The sequence below is a fragment of the Cetorhinus maximus genome, chromosome 19 (genome assembly GCF_964194155.1).
Source record: "Cetorhinus maximus chromosome 19, sCetMax3.hap1.1, whole genome shotgun sequence".
Taxonomy (NCBI): domain Eukaryota; kingdom Metazoa; phylum Chordata; class Chondrichthyes; order Lamniformes; family Cetorhinidae; genus Cetorhinus; species Cetorhinus maximus.
The window spans coordinates 62263435-62283358 of record NC_135897.1 but is presented as its reverse complement, the minus strand read 5'-3'; the positions used below and the strand labels follow the sequence as shown (position 1 = coordinate 62283358).

The following is a 19924-nucleotide window of genomic DNA, read 5'->3' as shown; positions in this document are numbered from 1 at the left end:
AAGCACTGAGACTCCACTCAACTCCTCCTTTCAATGTGGCATGTTGGCAAGCACAATATGCATGCATTCAAAACATTTGTCATCTTACTAATTACAGAGATACTGAGCTATTGTCAATTTGAATGTATTGAAAATGCCAAATAATTATATTTATTTATTCATTAGAGAATGGAGTAGAAAAATATAAAATCACTGCTTACTTTTGAAAATTCAAAATACTGATCTTTCATTGCTTCAATGCTAAGAGTTTCTTGTTAATGGGTCAAATTTTAAAGGAATGTGCATTCAATGGGGTTGCCACCAAACTGCTGACAAAGTTACATCAGCGGAGTGGAGAAAACTCTAAGGAAATTCTTATCGATATCCTTTTTTTGGATATTTGTGATGTAACTGTGAACAGGGACAACTGTAACAACAGCAGGTATCTGAAATTTTACCTGACATAAACTGTGAACACAAGGAGACTGGGCAAAATTCCAAATGGACATCAACAGGCAAGTAAGAAATTTTTCAAAGCCCGATGCATGCTCCAGAAACTGGCTCAGTGATAGCTAACTCAGGATTTACATGGCAGGACAGAGATCCAGGTAACAACATTGACTGGGAGACAACTTCAAGGTGGCAAAAGCTGTGTGAAGTTTTGGTGTTATTATTGCAGAAAATTAAAGATGGTACTTTACGTAAAATAAAGCATTGTGTTTCTTCAGTAGTAAATCTCGCGCAGGTCTAACAAGGCAGCCACATCTCCCAGATATTGTGGGGGATATATTCTGACAGAGTCTGCTAGCTTGCAATTGTTTAGGGCTGTCCTGAATCATAGGGCTGGATTTTACCAGCCCCCTGGAGATGAGCTGGGACCTGGAAGATCTCATAAAATGGCGGTGAAGGCATCGAGGGGAGCCTGACATGCTCCACTACCACGGATGTCCTCTGGGGCAGGAGCCCCAATGGTATGGCTGCCCGCCAACCAGAGCTTGGTGGCCAATTAAACCAATAAATGGTCAATTAACTGCCATTTCCACCTCCTGTTGGCATTTAACCGGGTTTGGGATGGGTCCCAGTAGCATGGGGTGGCTTCCTTAATTGCCAATCCATGGTCCCACAGAGGAGCCCCTGGCAGCAATGGCACCCCTGCGGTCCGACGCTGCCACTGCAGGGTTCAGCCCTCCAATCTCTGGGGCTTGCCTGCCTGACCCTAGCAAAAAAAATACTTAACTGGCCTTCGAGTTCACCTCAACATAAAGGCTCCTCTTCTTCCTCCTGGAGCCTCAGCAACAGCCACTTCAATCGATGATGCTGTCGAGACTGCTAAGTTGCTGGCCTTCTGATTGAGCCAGTAACTCTGTGTGTGGTGGGCCACCACCCTCAATTGGATGACAGTCCCTGTGACAATATCTAAATTGGCTGGTAAAATGCTGCCCTGGTTCATGCCGTTTACTTGCGCGGGCTCGAGACCCACTTTCGGTCCTGGTGGCAGGACCTCCTAGCTGTTAGAAAAACTCCAGCCAGAGAATTAGATTAATACATAATAATTGCAACCTGCAAATCAGGGTCACGATATTCTATCACTGAATGAATTTAGTCTTTCTTTTGGACACAGTGGGGCCAAGATTTTTGGTGGAATCCTATTCTTCTACAAGCTTTTTCAGTTACTTTTGTCACTCGTTTGCTTCAGTGTCTATCAGATATGATTAACAAATCAGAGAATTGAATTCTCCTAATTGAAAAGATTTTACAACCCTTGTAGAGGATTAAAAATGTTGATTTCATTAGCAATCATTGAGAACATAAGAAAACAAAGCACAAATGAAGACTTTTGGACCAATTAGACCAATTTCTTAGATTGATCATGCCCAATTCATACATGGTAGGCCACATCAATTTATTTAGCCTTCGAAGGAAGGTATCAATCTAATACTACACGTTACAATATCCAGCCCCGATCAGCTGAATTGCAAGGGTGACAGTTTCTTGATCCTGTAAAAGCAGATGTGTTGCACCACTCCCAATAACGTTAACAGAGAATATATTCAACACAGCCAATATTTGTTATAACTTCTATCTTGTTCATCAACAGGTACTAATTCAATTATTTTTAAAAAATAAACGAATTAACAGATGGCTCACCTCTGATGCAGACATGTCATCTTCAATTTCATATTGATCCTGAACCAAAAAAAAAAATCGATCAGTATTGAACAACTTCCTACAGATAAGAAATGGCCACTTGTAATAGGCACATGAATTTTAAGGCGCCTCCAATCAAGAACCTTTCAAACAAAAATGGCTTGACGTAACAAAAAAGTGAGAGGGTAATACATAACAGATTGTCCATTAACTCATACATTGGTGTACATACCATTTGATGTTGTTTTCACACACCCAAAGTCTCTCTGCATAACTGAAATAAAGAGAACCTGGCAGCTTCTTCAGATCATGGGGTACAATAGTAATGACTTTTTTTAGTACTGAGAACAATGGTTTGGTCTAGGATTCTGCAACTCAAGTCTATTTGTACTTTCAATATACCCAATTTTCAACACGTCAATATATTCATGGAATAAAAGGGAAGATTAAATTTGGTGCCATAATGATGTTCTGCTTCAGATGTCTTTGCCACACTATATAGCTATCCAGTGTTTACTTATTGCGCTGTTAACACAAACAAAAGTCAACCCTTTGGTTTTGACAGTCTGCCTATCCGTCACTTTGTTCCCATCTGTGGTGTCTAACTGAAACTTCAGCTGCCTCTAGGCCACCTGAACATGATCCAAACTCATCACTGTAAAAACATACCAATGATAAATCAAAGTCAAAATGCAATATTATTCATAATAAGTACCAATTGTTTTACTAATTAAAATCCTGAAGCTAAAGGACTATTTCTGTCGTATTAAGGTATCACTACAGGACTGCTGTATTCATACGAGTGTGATCCTTTCTGTTGCTTGTATGAACAAAACATAAGTGATCAATTTAAACCATAGATGACCATATTTTGCCATATTGCTTCCATATTAACTCAAATTATCCACCTTTACTGAAATGTGTTAATTAGTTGGGGAGCTGATCTTCTATTTTATTCCTGATTTCTGGGCATCATTCTAAAAAGGATTGTCAAAAAGGAGCAGGTTTTGAGAATGGGGTGGAGGCAGATGTTTTTGTGCATTGTATACAATTCCTCTTAGTCACACTCATTTCCTATTGTTATGGTAACCTTGATGAACTTGACAACATTTAGAAGGTAATGACTGAAGCATAACTGTGACACCTACATTTCTTACTTTCAATCGGTAACATTGATACTGCTTACTATTCAGTTGCCCCACCACTAGAGACATGAGTCACCCAAACCTGCGTGTGTTTTTGTCCTGTTACAACAAATGCAGATAAAAACAGTTATTTTTCCTCTGACTGAGTGTGAATAAGATCACTGGATATGCTTTATCCATATATACCTCAAGGGAAAGGCTTGAAGGAAGAAAGGAATAGCTAGATATTAACATCACCTCAAAGGTTTTAGAGTGGTTATAATTCCACTGTTTTATGTCTGCCGAGCAAGGACGACAATTTGAAATAATCTCATGGTGTAATTGTGTGTAAAAACTGTTAAGATTTCTTAGATTTTTCTGGCTGGAGATCTGAACTTCATTGGTGAGGCATTCACATACATCATTCCACATGGGAACGCCACCACCTGCAACTCCCCTCCAACTCACACACCATCCTGACCTGAAACTTTCCTCCACAGTCATTGGAGCAATATAGTGGAACTACCTCCCTAACAGTGTTGTGGGTGCATCTATATAGCAAGGACTGCAGCAGATCAAGGCAGCAGCTCACCACCTCCTTCTCAAGGGCAATTAGGAATGTGCAATAAATGTTGGCTGTGCCACCAGTGCCCATATCCCAAACTGTACATTACAGCATGAACCTCTATGTCTCGTCCAAAAGTCCTATTGCTTTTATTCTGTGCAAGAGATTGATTCGTTAAAGAGGATTTTAATATTTTATGGGCTCTACTTCTACTTCTTTTGTGTTAATGTATTGTACTCTCAATTCTTACAGCTTTGCAGTCAATGCAGTGGCGGATTTACAATTAGTGGGGCCCTGTGTTCAGCTTCATTTTTGGTCCCCCTGCCCACTGGACACAGCCCAAAATCACAGGGCATTGGTTATTTCACTGACTTTTCCACAGTCACGCAACTTCTTTCACACACTATCAAATAACCTCAGTGCCCGCCACTCAATCAAAAACACTTAGTGCCGCTAACGAGATGATACAACTTAAACATATAAGCAAATGGCGCTGCTTTGCTCTCGCGGCACAATCGGTTAGCAAGTGGTGTATTAATGCTGCACTGTCAGAGGGACAGCACTGGGTGGGTGCTGCACTGTCAGAGGTTCAGGGAATGCTGCACTGTCAGAAGGTCAGTACTGAAGGGGTGCTGCACTGTCAGAAGGTCAGTACTGAGGGGGTGCTGCACTGTCAGAAGGTCAGTACTGAGGGGGTGCTGCACTGTCAGAGGGTCAGTACTGAGGGGGTGCTGCACTGTCAGAGGGTCAGTACTGAGGGGGTGCTGCACTGTCAGAGGGTCAGTACTGAGGGGGTGCTGCACTGTCAGAGGGTCAGTACTGAGGGGGTGCTGCACTGTCAGAGGGTCAGTACTGAGGGGGTGCTGCACTGTCAGAGGGTCAGTACTGAGGGGGTGCTGCACTGTCAGAGGGTCAGTACTGAGGGGGTGCTGCACTGTCAGAGGGTCAGTACTGAGGGGGTGCTGCACTGTCAGAGGGTCAGTACTGAGGGGGTGCTGCACTGTCAGAGGGTCAGTACTGAGGGGGTGCTGCACTGTCAGAGGGTCAGTACTGAGGGGGTGCTGCACTGTCAGAGGATCAGTACTGAGGGGGTGCTGCACTGTCAGAGGGTCAGTACTGAGGGGGTGCTGCACTGTCAGAGGGTCAGTACTGAGGGGGTGCTGCACTGTCAGAGGGTCAGTACTGAGGGGGTGCTGCACTGTCAGAGGGTCAGTACTGAGGCGGTGCTGCGCTGTCAGAGGGTCAGTACTGAGGCGGTGCTGCGCTGTCAGAGGGTCAGTACTGAGGCAGCGTTGGGCTGTTGCAAGGACAGCACTGATGGGGTGCTGCACTGTCAGAGGGTCAGTACTGAGGGGGTGCTGCACTGTCAGAGGGTCAGTACTGAGGGGTTGCTGCACTGTCAGAGGGTCAGTACTGAGGGGTTGCTGCACTGTCAGAGGGTCAGTACTGAGGGGGTGCCGCACTGTCTGAGGGACAGTACTGAGGCAGTGCTGCACTGTCTGAGGGACGGTATTGAGGCAGTGCTGTACTGTCAGAGGGACAGTACTGAGGCAGTGCTGTACTGTCTGAGGGACGGTACTGAGGCAGTGCTGCACTTTCAAATGGTCAGTACTGAGGGAGTGCTGCACTGTCAGAGGGTCAAACCAGGGAAGTGTACAGAGCTGGGAGTTCAGGGATTGGGATGAATATCACATGGCATGATTCCAGGCCCAGTGTTTAGAGATCTAGGGAATTCCTCTCATTCCAGTTCTCAGCATTCACTCTGCATTCAGCCCAGTTTCTTGGTCCTGCTCCTATTGGTTTTAATCTCCAAAGCCCTCCTTCCCAGTGGCACCAGTGGTGGCTAGGATTCACCAGCTCTGCTCCCCGCTCCCTCCACCATAGGGTCGCACCCCCAACTGAACATTATTCACTGGCTGAGCTGTGAGCTGGATATTTGACCTTGGGGAGAATTACAGCTGAAACTGATTCTGTCTCCAAGCAGCGGATAAAACTATTAAAAAGCTCACAGGATCCTGGGCTTAATAAACAGGCAGAAGTTTAGAAATGTCAATCTGGTTATATAAAGGGTTAATGTACATCGAGTTTACGATGAGTCTGCACACGCACACACATCTGTCTGTCCTTCCACAAACACGCACGCACGGGTATGTGGGTGGAAATGCCACTGCTGCCTCCCTTGCTCCCACACACAGGACTCTGCCCCTCACTCATTTCCCTGTAACACTGAGGGGACCCAGCCTGAGGAAGGGGATTTCCAATGACAGTGAGGCCAGTGGCGGTGAGTGACGGGCTGCTCATTTATTGCAGCTTCCAGTTCTAGACACTGTCTGGATCCCAGCCTCCTGACCCCACAGATAGTTGGTGTGCGTGTGCAGGTAAAGCTTTCCCGACTCAACATTAACACTGAACGCAAGGGCTGCCCGGTTGGCTGCCCTCAATCTGCCGGAGGTTGCCGCGTGTGCTTCAGTCAGTGCCCACGCTGATGCTGTGGATCCGGGGGCTGTGGACGTGTTGAGCTCTCAAAAGCAGGGAACTATCCCCCCAGTGAACACGGGGAAACTGCCAGGAGGCTTTTTGTATACAGCCGAGCAGACAGTTTAACGTCTCAGCTGAAAGACAGCACTTCCAACAGTTCAGCGCTCATTCATCATTTTGGGCCCCCCCCCCTATCGTTTGGGGGTCCCATGAGTGTGTTTCATTGTAAATCCACCCCTCAACCTGTAAATAAACCCATTAAATTTAGACTGTACACATTGGTCTGATGAGAAAAGAATGTTGTGCCTTTTGGAGGACACTAAGAGACCATCCCTTTGGTAATTTTGGGTCTGCTGTATACTATCATTCTGTTTTTGATCATAGAAGACTCTGGCCACAAAATTCTGTTGCGTAGCATGCACGTTGTGGGGGCAATGGGTGCTGTCGCGAGTCCAAATGCCATCCTCACCATGCGAATAATTCTGGTGCAGGTTTGCCATCCGCCATTTTAGGTTGGTTGTAAGCACAAGGATCGGGCACTGCAAATATTCAGAGTAGCAGATCGTAACATCAATCAATGTGTAATGCTGATTTGACTCTCATGGTGCCATTTTCAACCTCAAAGGCCAACACCCGCTTTTAACCTCGCACAGCTGAACATACTTCACCGGTAGGGTGGACCCCCACCAGCACTTTTTAAAGGGATAGTCAGCCATCCACAGATTAGCTGCGGCTTGTTTTCTGCAGTCCGGCTGCCTGTAAAATTCAGCCCTGTGTAGCAGTGACCTCACTTACAGTTCACTGTCCAATGTTATGTAAGATGTTGGAGGTATCCGTTGCTCCAGCCTGGAAGGAGCATGAAAATGTTCATAGCGATGGTCACCTTTACAGCCATTCACAGTGCCGTTCTAGCCCTGCTCTGAGGGCACAGGTCTGCCCGCAACAGCTGGCAAATCTCAGTCAGCACATTCTTAGTAAAATTGAGGCATCTAATGTACTGCTCCTTACTGAGGTCGAGATAGGAAAACTTCTTCCTGAAGACCTTGGGTGGGTCCTACCGAGAACCCTTCTCCATCTCCTCCTCACCTCTTGAGCAACTTGTTCTTCTCTATGTTGCCTCTGTCTGCTCTCCCTGTCATGCCGCAGGTCAAGGGGGATAGAAACCACAGCGCCCCGTGACTGGGTCCAAGTGGTCTGAATAAAGCCCTTGAAGTGAGAACTAAGGCCTTCACCATGTCCTACACCAATTCCTGTAGGCTTCACCAACTTTAAATGGCAAACCACCAAACACTTCTGCTTAACTAAGCAATAGCCAGTAGAAATATATGGTTCTGGTGCACAACCGATGCACATATGTCCAGCCTGCATATAATGAGAACCATGCTGATACATGAAATGTCATTGGGCAGCCTGTTGGGCTGCTTGGCCATGCTCCCGGTGGTCCTGCAGTACTCTCCAGAGCACACGTCGCGATTTGCCATGATCTGCTGCATCTTATACAACCTTACCATCATGAGGGCACAACCCTTGCCATCAGGTAAACAGTAAGCAGCTGAGGTGGGGGGAGGAGGAGGAGGAGGGGAAAGGGGAAGGGGAGAAGGAAGAAGGTAGGAGGAAACCAAGATGTCCCCTTTCTTCCTGGGTTGTCAATGATTGGCTCATCAAGACTGTGGTACCCTAAACAAAACCCAATTCCCCTTTCAACAAGAGTCCCACACTTTACCATCCTGCTGTCACCGAAAGTCAATGTCCTCTTGGCTGGAATATATATCACCACAAAACAAACATTCCAATCAAAACGTTATCAAACAAACCAACTAATATTTCATACGATAGTCACCTAATCATCCTTGAGAATTCCATTGAAGCATAGCTTCTGTGCATCTTTGCCTGTCCCACTCAGTACTACCTCAGTGGCTGCAGCATGGCTGGTGGAAGGTTGCTGACTTCCAGTGGGGAGACTGCAGATGGCCTTGGCGAGCATCTTCAAGCAGCTCTGGCCCTGGAAGGCCCAGTTTTGGTTTGCACCATTTCGACATGGGTGGCAGCAGACTGGACTGGTTGGCTGACGGGCAACAGTTAGAGTGGACTGGTGGGAGGGCAATGCTGTCATCCTGAGAGAGGACATTAGGTTTGTACTCTCCAGAACCACTGCCACCCACATTGCATGGCACCTCAGCAATCCTAGCAAACTGCTGCAGCATAGATTGTAGGCCTGTTATGAGACTCTGCAAGCCCCTGTGATCATTGATGTCCATAGCCATGAAGGCAGAAAGCTGAGCTTGCAAGATCTCTGTCTGAACTTCCAGCACTGAGATGTTGTGCGGCTTCTGCTTGTGCTTCAAAGGAAGCTAAGACATTGGCTGTCAGACAATGCAACATGGTTGGATTCTCATGGAGTCCTGTGCAAAGCGTGATGCAAGACTCTCCATGCTGTTGACAGTGACCACAGGCTGACAGGCCAGCCAATGCACTCAGTTTTTCGTTATGCATGCTAACATCAAAGTCCTCTTCTGAGTCCTCTGCAGCAGAACCTGGGTACGACTTCATCCTCCAGCAAGCTGGCACCCACACTAACCTGTCTCCACTGTGGTTGCAAGTCACTTGTGCCCAGTGTCTCACCATCTGCAGATCCCGCCTCTACATTACCATCTAAGGTATGCACATTGTCATTGTCTGGGTCGGTGATCTTTCTTCATCATCAGTCTCTTCTTCTACCATCTATTGCACCTGCACCACTGCCTGGACAAGTTGCAGTTATTGGGTAGCTGAAAGGAAAATGGTACAAGGGTGGGTTGTGGTGAAGGCACATCGGGGGGTTGGGGGAAGTAAGTGGTGGTTCCTTGAACCACTTGCATTTTAGAAATCTGAAAAGATTGTACGATGAGGGGTATGTGGGATTTTAGGAGGAGGATTAGGAATGAAGATACTATCACCTTCAATGGGTTCACTCCCACCACTGGCCACAGTATCAGTTATGGCTGTTCCAATGATGGCAAGCACCATATCCTCCATGGGGTAAGGACATGCAACTGTGCCTGTCCACTGCCAGTTCAGTGCTGCTACCTCTAGTTGCACTTCAGTTTGTCCTGCAAGTCATGGTTGAATAGTTGATAGTGTGTGCAAGTTCTGAGATGAGGATGTGAGGCTTGCAGCAGTGTTAATTGTGTGACGGTGTGGTGAAGCTATGAGTGTTTGGTATGACTAAAGCAAAGTACTGAGGATGTTGGAAATAAAAATAGAAACTGCAGGAAATACAGGCAGCATCTGTACAAGAGAGAAACAGAATTAACATTTCAAACCTGCGACCTTTTATCATAATGTTAGGTTGAGTTGGGATTTGCTGGTAGGTTAGAGAAGAGGATGTGGTGAATTGAACAGTGTGTGAGGCTAGTGATTCAGTTGTAAGGATATGACATATGACCTTGATGACTTGCGGGAGGTCTTCCTGCACTGCATCCAGCTCCTTGGGGCTACACTGCTGGCATTGATAGCAATAAGTATCTAGTCCTGTACTGCCTTCGCAAATCCTGTCTGGAGGGCCTCCGGGTTCCATGTGCATAGAGGAGTTTTCTCCTCCTGTCCGCTTCCTGCCTCTAGTGCTTACCTCAGAGAAACTTGGAGCCTGCTCTCTGCCCAGCTGTGCCACATTCACTCTTCTTGCAGGTCAAACATCCTTCCCAATTTCCAGCACCTGCTACAGCTGGAATGTACATGCCCTTTAAGTAGTGGAGTTAGCTTTAAGCAGTGCCAGCCTCGTACATACTTGGGCCCGCTGCTGAGGCGTGCAGCTAATCAACTGCTGGGCCGCATGCTACTACATATAAATTAGCAGGTTGCATAAAGCTCAGTGCTGCCTGCATGGGAAGGAACAAGAACAGGTTAATCCCTTATCAAGGCCCCTGCGCCATTTTCAGGGGCTATTGAGTTTATGAAAACCAATCTTTCAGTGCAAGCCCGAGGAAGAAACGTGGGATGAAGTCTAAACCAAACACAAGTAAATGTTGGGAAATGTTGTGATTCTTTACTCATCATGTGGATAATGAAAACTGAACTGCTGCAAGATACTATTAGATATTTAAAAAATATAAAATCAACATTATTAAGTGCTTCTACTCCAGAATGTAAATCAATTCAATTCATCTTTGGCCTTCTTGCAATTGATTGCATCAACTCCTCCAATCCAAACAATGAAAGCTAGGATGGGGATAAGGCACAAAATAGAAACTCGATTTCATCTACAGTATGGCTCCTGCTTAAGATTCCAAACTGTCTGTGCTGATTTCAGTCCAATGCCTCCATTTACTTAACACGACCCCAATTAGGGGCCTCCATTACTGACCTACACAGTGTATTTGCATTCAAATATATACACACAGTAGCTCACTGCTCTGACATCTTACTATGGGCTGACATCAGTTTTAATAGGCCCAAAGACCAGATGCCAATACAAAGATCCAGGCCATAAAAACCCAATGGGGAGAATTTTCCCCCCGTCGGGGGGGCGGGCTGAGTGGGAGAGGGTGCAGGCGGGCGCACAGCCGATTGCTGCCCGTGATCGGCTGTGCGCCATTTTACGTGGGCGGGCCAATTAAGGCACAGAGGTGCCTCAGGGAGTTTAATTTCATTATGAAAAATTTAAATAAAGAAAAAAAAAATTCAGACATGTCCCCTCATGTGACAGTGTCACGAGTTGGACATGTCAATGAATTTTAATTAAAAACTTTATTTGATTTATAAATCCTTCATGAAACCTCATCCTGCCTGCGGACGAGGTTTCATGACAAATTCAAAGGCCGCCTGGGCTCTTCGCCTGCCCGCTGACCTTAAGATTGGATGGGCAGCTCTGTTAATTGTTTCAATTGGTATTTAAATGGCCTTAGTAGGCCTTTGACAGTTCGGTGGGCACGCAGTCGACTCCGGCGCATGCCCACCAAACTGAAGATCGGAATGACGCTCGGTGACGTTAGGACGCTCGGTGACGTTAGGACGCACGCCCAACGTCACCGCAAGTCATTTTAAGTATCAGTGAGCCGTGCCCGCCCCCGCACGCTGCCCAGAAGATTCAGGCCAATGAGACTGCCACGAACCGAACAACTAAACATTTCTGTGGACAAGGAAACACCACAGAAATTACAACATGAATTGGAATAAAAAAATGTATTGAGTAGGCTGAAAAGTGAAAGATGAAATAATAGAGACAAGAGTACAGCGGAAGGAAATATTAGCAATACACATATTCCAAGAATGTTCCTGAAACAGCTAAGAATGAAGTTAAAAGAGGTCTAGTAATCCTAATGCTCAACATGTCCAACTAATGCACATTATCAATCAACAAAGTTAGCAGAATATTGAACAAATACAGCCAGAAAAATAGAATATGTCAAAGGAGGGCATCATCAAACTGTATTGCTCTGGTCAGTCCATGCTATAACTACCGTGTTCAGTTCTAGCCAATGACATGCAAGGGAGACATTTAAATACTGGATGGAATACAGAGAAGAGCCACGAGGCTGATTTCTAGTGACAAAGATTTGAATTGTAAGGAAATATTGAAAAACTTGGGCTTTTCAGCTTTGAAGAGGATTTTGAGAGCTGATTTTATGGAGGTGTGCAAGATAGCACACACCATAGAAAATATCTAAATTGGGAACATTATTTTAACCTCAATTCACAAATAAGACAAAGCGACACAGGTTCAAACTATTCAAATGTAAATGTAGGACTGATAGTAAGAAATTCTTCACACAAAGTATAAGTAGCAATTTGATAAAGTAGAGGAAGAAAAGTCCCTGAAGTCATTTCAGAAATAATTAAATGATGCAAAGGGGAGGCATTAGGACCTATCAAGTTGGATGAACTAAATGGGTCAAATGGCCTTCTTCATTTGTATTACCTTATGATCTGTGCCACCAAATGCATGAAAGTACCTTGGAAGATATTTTAACTAATAATGCAACACATCTAGAGCCCAGCAATCCATACTATTTCTTCTGTGCAATTGGAAGTAAATGCTACAAGGTACTGTTATCATTTCAGCATCAAATTGAAAGTGTAAGTGGATTATATGGCAGATTTAATAAACCTTCAGGGTTTCAGTGGGATTTTAGTTCAAAACTTTGATTTTAATTTGGAGTGGCTGTAATTACACAATTGCCCACAGCTCTATAATCTAATCTCCGACAGACAACCAGGTTCATCAGAGAGCATGCTACTGGGAAATCTCTTACATAGCTTGTGAAATTCGACACCAAGTATTCTGAACTTCAGAAAAAATAAACTATCAGCTCACACTCTCAGAAGTAAAAATCATTGGAACTAACAATCCATTTTCTTCAGTACTAATTTTCAAACTCAGTTTTGAAAGTCCTTTTGTGTCTTGGGTAAATGAGTTTGTTGGCCAACCGAACTCTAACTGCATGCCTTCCTATGTTCTCCTCAACTGCTGCTTGCAATCAATAATGGGGAGAGACTGATGTAAGAATAAACAGTGATGGTTTATTGGGACATAGGACAGAGCACCAGATCATACTTGCTCACTCAGAAATCTCCAGAACTAGACTTTCAGTTCCCAGTTGCCCGCACTGTAAAGTGATTCATCAGTGCTGTCACATGATAAGTACACTTGCATTCTCTTAAAGGGTACCTCATTTTACCACAGTCCAAAATTAAGATGTTTATGAAGCTGAACTCCATTTCAATGCATTATGTTCTTAGAATGAGTACTCTGGCATGGGTGTTGTTCACCATGCTTATTTGGTAAAAAAAGGATATAATTGCTTTAGAAGCAGTTCCGAAAAGGCTCTCTTGACTCATTACTGGGATGAGGGGCTTATCTTATGAAGAAAGGGTGAACTGATTGGGCCTATACCCCAATTGGAGTTTAGAGGAATGAGAGGTGATCTTATTGAAACAGATAAGATCCTGAGGGGACTAGATAGGGTGGGTACCAGAAGGATGTTTCCCCTTGTTGGGGAAGCTAAACATAGAAAACAGGAGCAGAAATAGGTCATTGCTCCTCGAGCTTGCTCCCCCATTCAATATCATGCAGATCTGTATGTGTTTTGAATTCCACATTCCCATCTACCACCAATAACATTTGATTCCCTTGCCTAACAAGGATCTATTTACCTCCACCTTAAAAATATTAAAGACCCTGCCTCCACCACCTTCTGAGGCAATGAGTTCCAAAGTCACACAACCCTCAGAGGAAAATTTTCTCCTGATCTCTGTCCTAAAAGGGTGACACCCAATTTTAAAACAGTGCCCCCTAGTTCTGGACTCACCCACAAGAGGAAACATTCTTTCCATGTCCACTTTGTCAATACCCTTCAGGATCTCATACACTCAATCAAGTCACACTCACTCTTCTAAACTCCAGTGGAAACATGCTTAATCTGTCCAATCTTTCCTTATAAGACAACCCACTCATTTCATGCAATAATCTGGTAAACCTCCTCTGAACCGCCTCCAATATATTGGCACCCTTCCTTAAATAAGGAGACAAAAACTGCACACACCATTCCAGAAGTGGTCTCATCAATATATCCGGTATAACTGAAGCGTAACATCCTTACTTTTATGTTCAATTCCTCTTGTGATAAAGTATAGCATTCCATTAGCCTTCTTAATTACTTGCTGCACCTACATACTAACATTTTGTGACTCATGCACTAGAACACCTAGATCCCTGTGCACCTCAGAATTCTGCAGCCGTTCTCCATTTAAGTAATGTTCTGCCTTTTTATTCTTCCTGCCAAAGTGAACAACTTCACATTTTCCCACATTATATTCCATTTGCCAGAGTTTTGCCCGCTCATTCAACCTATCTATATCCATCTGCAACCACCTTATGTCCTCTTCACAACAAGCTTTCCTACCTATCTTTGTGTCATCCACAAATTTAACTACCATGTCTTCATGCCCCTCATCTAAGTTATTGATATAAATTGTAAGAAGTTGAGGCCCCAACACTCCACTCATCACATCCTGCCAATCAGAAAAACACCCTTTTATGAATACTCCCTGTTTTCTGCCAGCCAACCTACCTTCTATCCATGCTAATATGTTACCCCTACATCATGAGCTTTTTTCTGCAATAACCTTTGATGTGGCACCTTAACAAATGCCTTCTGGAAATCCAAGTGCAGTACATCTACAGGCTCTCCTTTATCCACAGAGCATGTTCTCCTATCTAAGAACTCCAATAAATTGGTTAAACTCCTGGGGGGCAGAATTTGAGAATAAGAGGTTTCCCTTTTAAGACAGAGTGGAATTCATTAGAGTGGAATTCTCTAATTCTCTTCCCCAGAGATATTGGAAGCTGGGTCTTTAGATGTATTCAAGGTTGAGTTAAATAGAGTTTTGACAGACAAGGGAGTCAAAGGTTATTGCTGGCGGGTGGCAGAGAGGTGCAGACAGGAAAGTGGAGCCGAGACCACGGCCAGATCAACCTTGATCTTGTTGAATACTGGAGCAGGCTCGAGGGGCTGAATGGCCTACTACTGCTCCTAAATCCTATGTTCCTATGACTGTCTGAAACTGTCTGTAATCCATACAAAATATTGCTAAGGAACATGTGTAAAAATCACCAACATTTTGAGTCGTAATCCACAGATGGAGGGAATGTACCTTTTCCAAAAGATTATGTATCAGGCTAGTAATAGACAACATAATTTTTTTAGGGCATTCAGGAGAACATCTCAATAGAAAAGGAAAATGAGGCCTGCCAAGGAGAATGCAAAAGGGAAAATGCTGAGGGTTGGGGAAGAGCTCAACTCATGGGTGAGGAAAAGGGCTTTGAAGAAGCTTTTGAAAGCAGGGAGGGAGGCTACTATGGTAGAGGGATATAGAAAATGGGTTCCTGAGGGAAAGGGACTGGTGACTGAGAGAGAGATCCCCAGTGGTATTGTGCAGGGAGTGGACAACATGGTGTGAGAAATGATGAGTGTGAATATATTGGTGGAGATTTGGTTGGTATGACTATGCAGAGTCTTGAAAGTGAGCAAGAATCTTGAGGCCAAATTACATGGGCAGAAAGGATGGTTCAATAGGAGAATGGATCCTCCTGGGGTTGAAGATGTTGGCTGCAGTGACCTAAATGAGTTGCCATTTGTAGAGGTCAGAGGCTGGGTAGAAACATGTTGTGGTAGTTGGACTTTAAAGCGATAATGTTTGGTTTCAGCAGGAGAGTGATAGGGTAAAAGCAGTCGAGGTTGAAAAAATGTAGATTTTGATAATGGAATGGGTGAAGAGTAAAAGCAAACTTGGGGTTAAGCTGCATACCAGGTTTTTGCACCTCCTGTACTTAACCTGAGATGGCCAGCTGGGAGATAATTGAATCCAAAACCAGAGGCACATAACTGGGAACTGAAGAAAATTGTACAGGAATCTCTCTCTAATGTAGGGGTTTAATCTCTTAAAGAGTAAAGAATTGGGAGTGTACAATATTACAACATCATGAATTCCTGGTAATCAATATAACTATAAAAGAGTGCCACCTTGGGCAGAGCCATTATTTCTAAACATTAAGTGAAAAACAATATGTACACTCAAGCCTTGTGACAGAATCCTCTGCCATAACAAACCGCTTAAAACCTCAACAACCCTGATAAAAGCCAGGTTCTGTGTATTCTACAAAAAGACTAACTGGCTTAATTTTCATTTTTGTAACAATACTGAAAAAGTTGTGGCCCCTTCCAATGTGTATACCCATGCAATCTGTACCCTTCCAAGATGGTATATTTTCCTCTTCTCTGTACCTTTGATATAACGTTTCCAAACCAGGAAAAAGAAAAAAGGGGATGTAGATTGTGTCTGGTGTAAGTTCCCACTGACTTGGGATTTCCTGGGGGTTCTCTGGGTTTTTTTATTCATTCATGGGATGTGGGCTTCGCTGGCTGGGCCATCATTTATTGCCCATCCTTAATTGCCCTTGAGAAGGTGGTGGATGTAATCAGGCCTGCATTTGTAGTAGGTGCAGAACCAGGTGGCAAGCAGCATTTCTGGACTTCTGCTTAACTTTCCTCTTTCTATATATACTGGATGTGAAGGGACACCTTAAGATTGATGTGCGCCTTTCTCCAGACCACTGCAGGCCAGTGGGACCTGCTGAGGTTTGGGGGACAGGTTGAAGATGATTCAGGCAAATTGTTGTTTTGTTGGATTCTTCCTGCAAAGGAATATCCCTCATACCCACCTGCATCCCTCCCCCACCCCACCTCATGGCTCCTCATACCCCCATGGCACCTCCATAACCAATCAGTATCCACCATAGGCAGACCTCAGAAGCCACACGGAGATGAAAAAATATAACTTCTAACAGTCTAATACCAGCTCTCACTCATACACACTTGATAGTGAAAAAACCTCCCATTCATAAAACCCATTCAAAGTTATTAAATCTCTATTGGTTAATCTGTATAAAAACAAACCTATATTCAGACCCCAAATCAAAAACAGCTAATCCTTAAATAGCTTCTTTAAAATGTCAATCAAACTGTGAACTCAGACCTTCTCGTGGAGATAATTGTAGCTTTTGAAATTCTGCTAAGCATTCATGATGACATAACAATAGCCCTTGGGAAAGGTTAACATAAAATTGTATTGAAACTGTACTAATAGATGGTAATGTTTGATCTAACCAACATCAGATGGTCAATCAATAAAAGCAGTTCAAGAGATGGTGTTTTTTTTTAAAACTAACTGACAGATTCAGCCTGCTTTTTTCATGTTTAAAGAGTGGAACATTTAAAAAACAACAGATGATGACGACACGTAAAAGACTTTATCCACTCTTCAAGGACATTTACATCTACTCCACCAATTTGTGACTCCCACATTAACGCTCTTGGAACAGCCAAAACAGGGTACATTTGAACTCAGCACTAAATTCAAATTTAGTTCAGGTTTGCTACCTGTGTGAATCATGCATCGCCCCACATCCCCCATCGGCAAAAATTAGATCTGTCAGAAATTGGGGGTGGGATTTCCACATCCGACCCCATCCACCACTGTTAAAGGTCCATGTAGTTTTTGTGATGCCTCAAAAATCCAGCCCCAAGTCTGCTTGTCTGGGATGTAATGATAGCTAAATCCAATATTATTTCACTACCTCTTTTATAAATTTTTCTTTTGAGTACGATTTTTAAATTTCATTTACAGGATTTGGGCGTTGCTGGCTAGGCCAGCATTTATTGCCTATCCCTAATTGCCCTTGAGAAGATGGTGGTGAGCTACCTTCTTGAACCACTGCAGTCTACACGGTGTAGGTACACCCACAGTCTTGTTAGGGAGGGAGTTCCAGGATTTTGACCCAGCTACAGTGAAGGAACAGCGATATATTTCCAAGTCAGGATGGTGAGTGGCTCAGAAGGCAACTTCCAAGTGGTGGTGTTCCCATGTGTCTGTTGCCCTTGTCCTTCTAGATGGTAATGGTTGTGGGTTTGGAATGTGCTGCCTAAGGAGCCTTGGTGAGTTTCTACAGTGCATCTTGATATAAAAGGAAATTTGCAGCCTGTTATTATGATATTATGAATAACATAATAATTATCTGCAGTCTCCTGGTCATCCCATTCATATCACCAAATTCTATATCTAAAATGTAATTAACATTTTAAGATTAATGAGCTAATTCGTTGAGATGGAAATGTATAGCCGCTGTCACTTATTCAACTCAGTCTACTTCTATTAACACACTTCAGACCTTTCAAGGTGTGCGTGTTAATGGTAGGTTACTGCATGCAGCGTGGGGTCATATTGAATTTTTCCACCAGCTGCTGACTTTGTGCCCAGGCTGTCACAGATGTCTGAAGATGTAGCACTTGGATGCAACTCAAAAAGCACTTCAGCGATGAGATAAAGGTTTTTATTCATTAAGAGCAAGATATAAAAGGAAGTTGCTGTTGTTTACTGAAAGCATGGATATGCAAAGCAGCACAAGAGAAGTAAGTAATGATAAGAAAATTTGGTCCACTAAGCTTTATTCTTTCTCAGGTGTTTAACTTACAGGATCCAACTTATTTAAACCCTTGAAGGAAGGTTATGCAAAATATCTTCCCTGCATCTCAAAAGGTAACAGAGTGAAGATCCAGGGTGGCATTCTCACCTAACAAACTACATTGTTCAACTTTGGCTGCATTCCATGACATAGCATTTCCTTGATTCAAATAATTAAGGGACCAACATGTTCCATATAGTATTTGATCTTCTTGATTTTAAATAGAGTCATAGCGCCATTACGGCACAGGAGGAGGCTATTCAGCCTATTAATTCCATACCTGGCTCTCTGTAGAACAATCCAATCAGTCCTATTCCCTAGCTCTATCCCCGTGAGCCTGATAAATTTATTTCCCTCAAATGCCCATCCAATTCCTTTGGAAATCACCACCACCCTCGTGGGCAGTGAGTTCATTATCATTCGCTGTGTAGAAAAAGTTCTTCCTCACATTCCCCCTGCATCTCGTGGCCAAAACCTAATTATGTGTGTCTGCCTTTTCTACTCACTGCAACACTTAACTCGCTACCTTTGATTTCCTCCAAGTCCTGCAATGGGGCAATAAAGGAAAGTCCATTTGCCTATTTAGCTACCTTATTTACTGTCCTACTACCTCAGGGATCTGTGCTCTTACACTCCAAGGTCCCTTTTTTCCCTCTACACTTCTTATTGTGCATTCCCTTGGCTTGTTTGCCTTCTCCAAATGCAATATTCACACTTCTCTGAATTGAACTTGATTTGCCACTTTTCTGCCCACCTGACCCAAGTCTATTGATATCTTCCTCTAGTCTACAGCTTTCTTCCTCACTATTAACCACACGACCAATTTTTATAACATCTTCAAATTCTTAACTCTACATTTAAGTCTAAATCATTGATATATACCATAAAAACCATGGAACCTAGTATGAAAACCTGCAGAACTGCACTGGGAACAACCTTCCATTCACCACCTCTTGACCACACTGTTTCCTGCCTCCAAAGTAATTTTGGATTGAACTTACCTTTGTCCTTGTATCCCAACGGCTCTTAGTTTTTGGACTAATCTGCCATGTGGGACCTTATCAAAAGTCTTGCTAAAATCCATGTATGGTAGTCTACATCAAACGTCCTACCCTCATTGAATTTTTTTGCCGAAGTAAGGAGAATCAATCACATTCATCAGACACAGCCATCCCTTAACAGATCCATGTTGACTATCCTTTAGTAATCTGTGCCATTCTATATGATGATTTGTACCTGCCCCTCAGAATTTTCCCATGATTTTCCCTCCACCAAGGTTAGGTCGACTGGCCTGTAATCACTCCGTCTATTCCTTTCTAACTTTTTAATCAACAGTACAATGTTAGCAGTGCTTCAGCCTTCTGGCACCACACCTGTAGACAAAGAGGACTAGAAAATGATGGTCAAAGCCTTTGACATTTCTTCCCTTGCTTTTCTTAGCAGTCTGGGATACAATTCATCCGGAACTGGCAATATATCTACTTTCAAAGAAGTTAAATCCCTTAATATGTCTTCTCTCACTATGTTTATCCCATCCAATATCCAACACTCCTCCCACTTAACTATAATGTTTGAAGGACTCCCTCTCTTTTGTAAGGACAGACACGAAGGATGGAATTTTCCAGGCCCTCC

The 19924-nt window shown here is 43.7% G+C and overlaps 2 protein-coding genes across 4 annotated transcripts in view; one reads left to right on the top strand and one right to left on the bottom strand.

Moving 5' to 3' along the window:
- LOC144693842 (chloride channel protein 2-like) overlaps positions 1–19924 on the bottom strand; it is a 597263-nt gene that overhangs the window by 29544 nt on the left and 547795 nt on the right. For both annotated transcript variants that reach the window (XM_078563927.1, XM_078563929.1), the window contains one exon: positions 2128–2166. In XM_078563927.1, coding sequence (XP_078420053.1) covers positions 2128–2166 — 39 coding nt within the window. The remainder of the gene's footprint in view (positions 1–2127; positions 2167–19924) is intronic.
- LOC144693843 (heat shock protein beta-7-like) overlaps positions 1–19924 on the top strand; it is a 566165-nt gene that overhangs the window by 58519 nt on the left and 487722 nt on the right. The window lies entirely within an intron of this gene.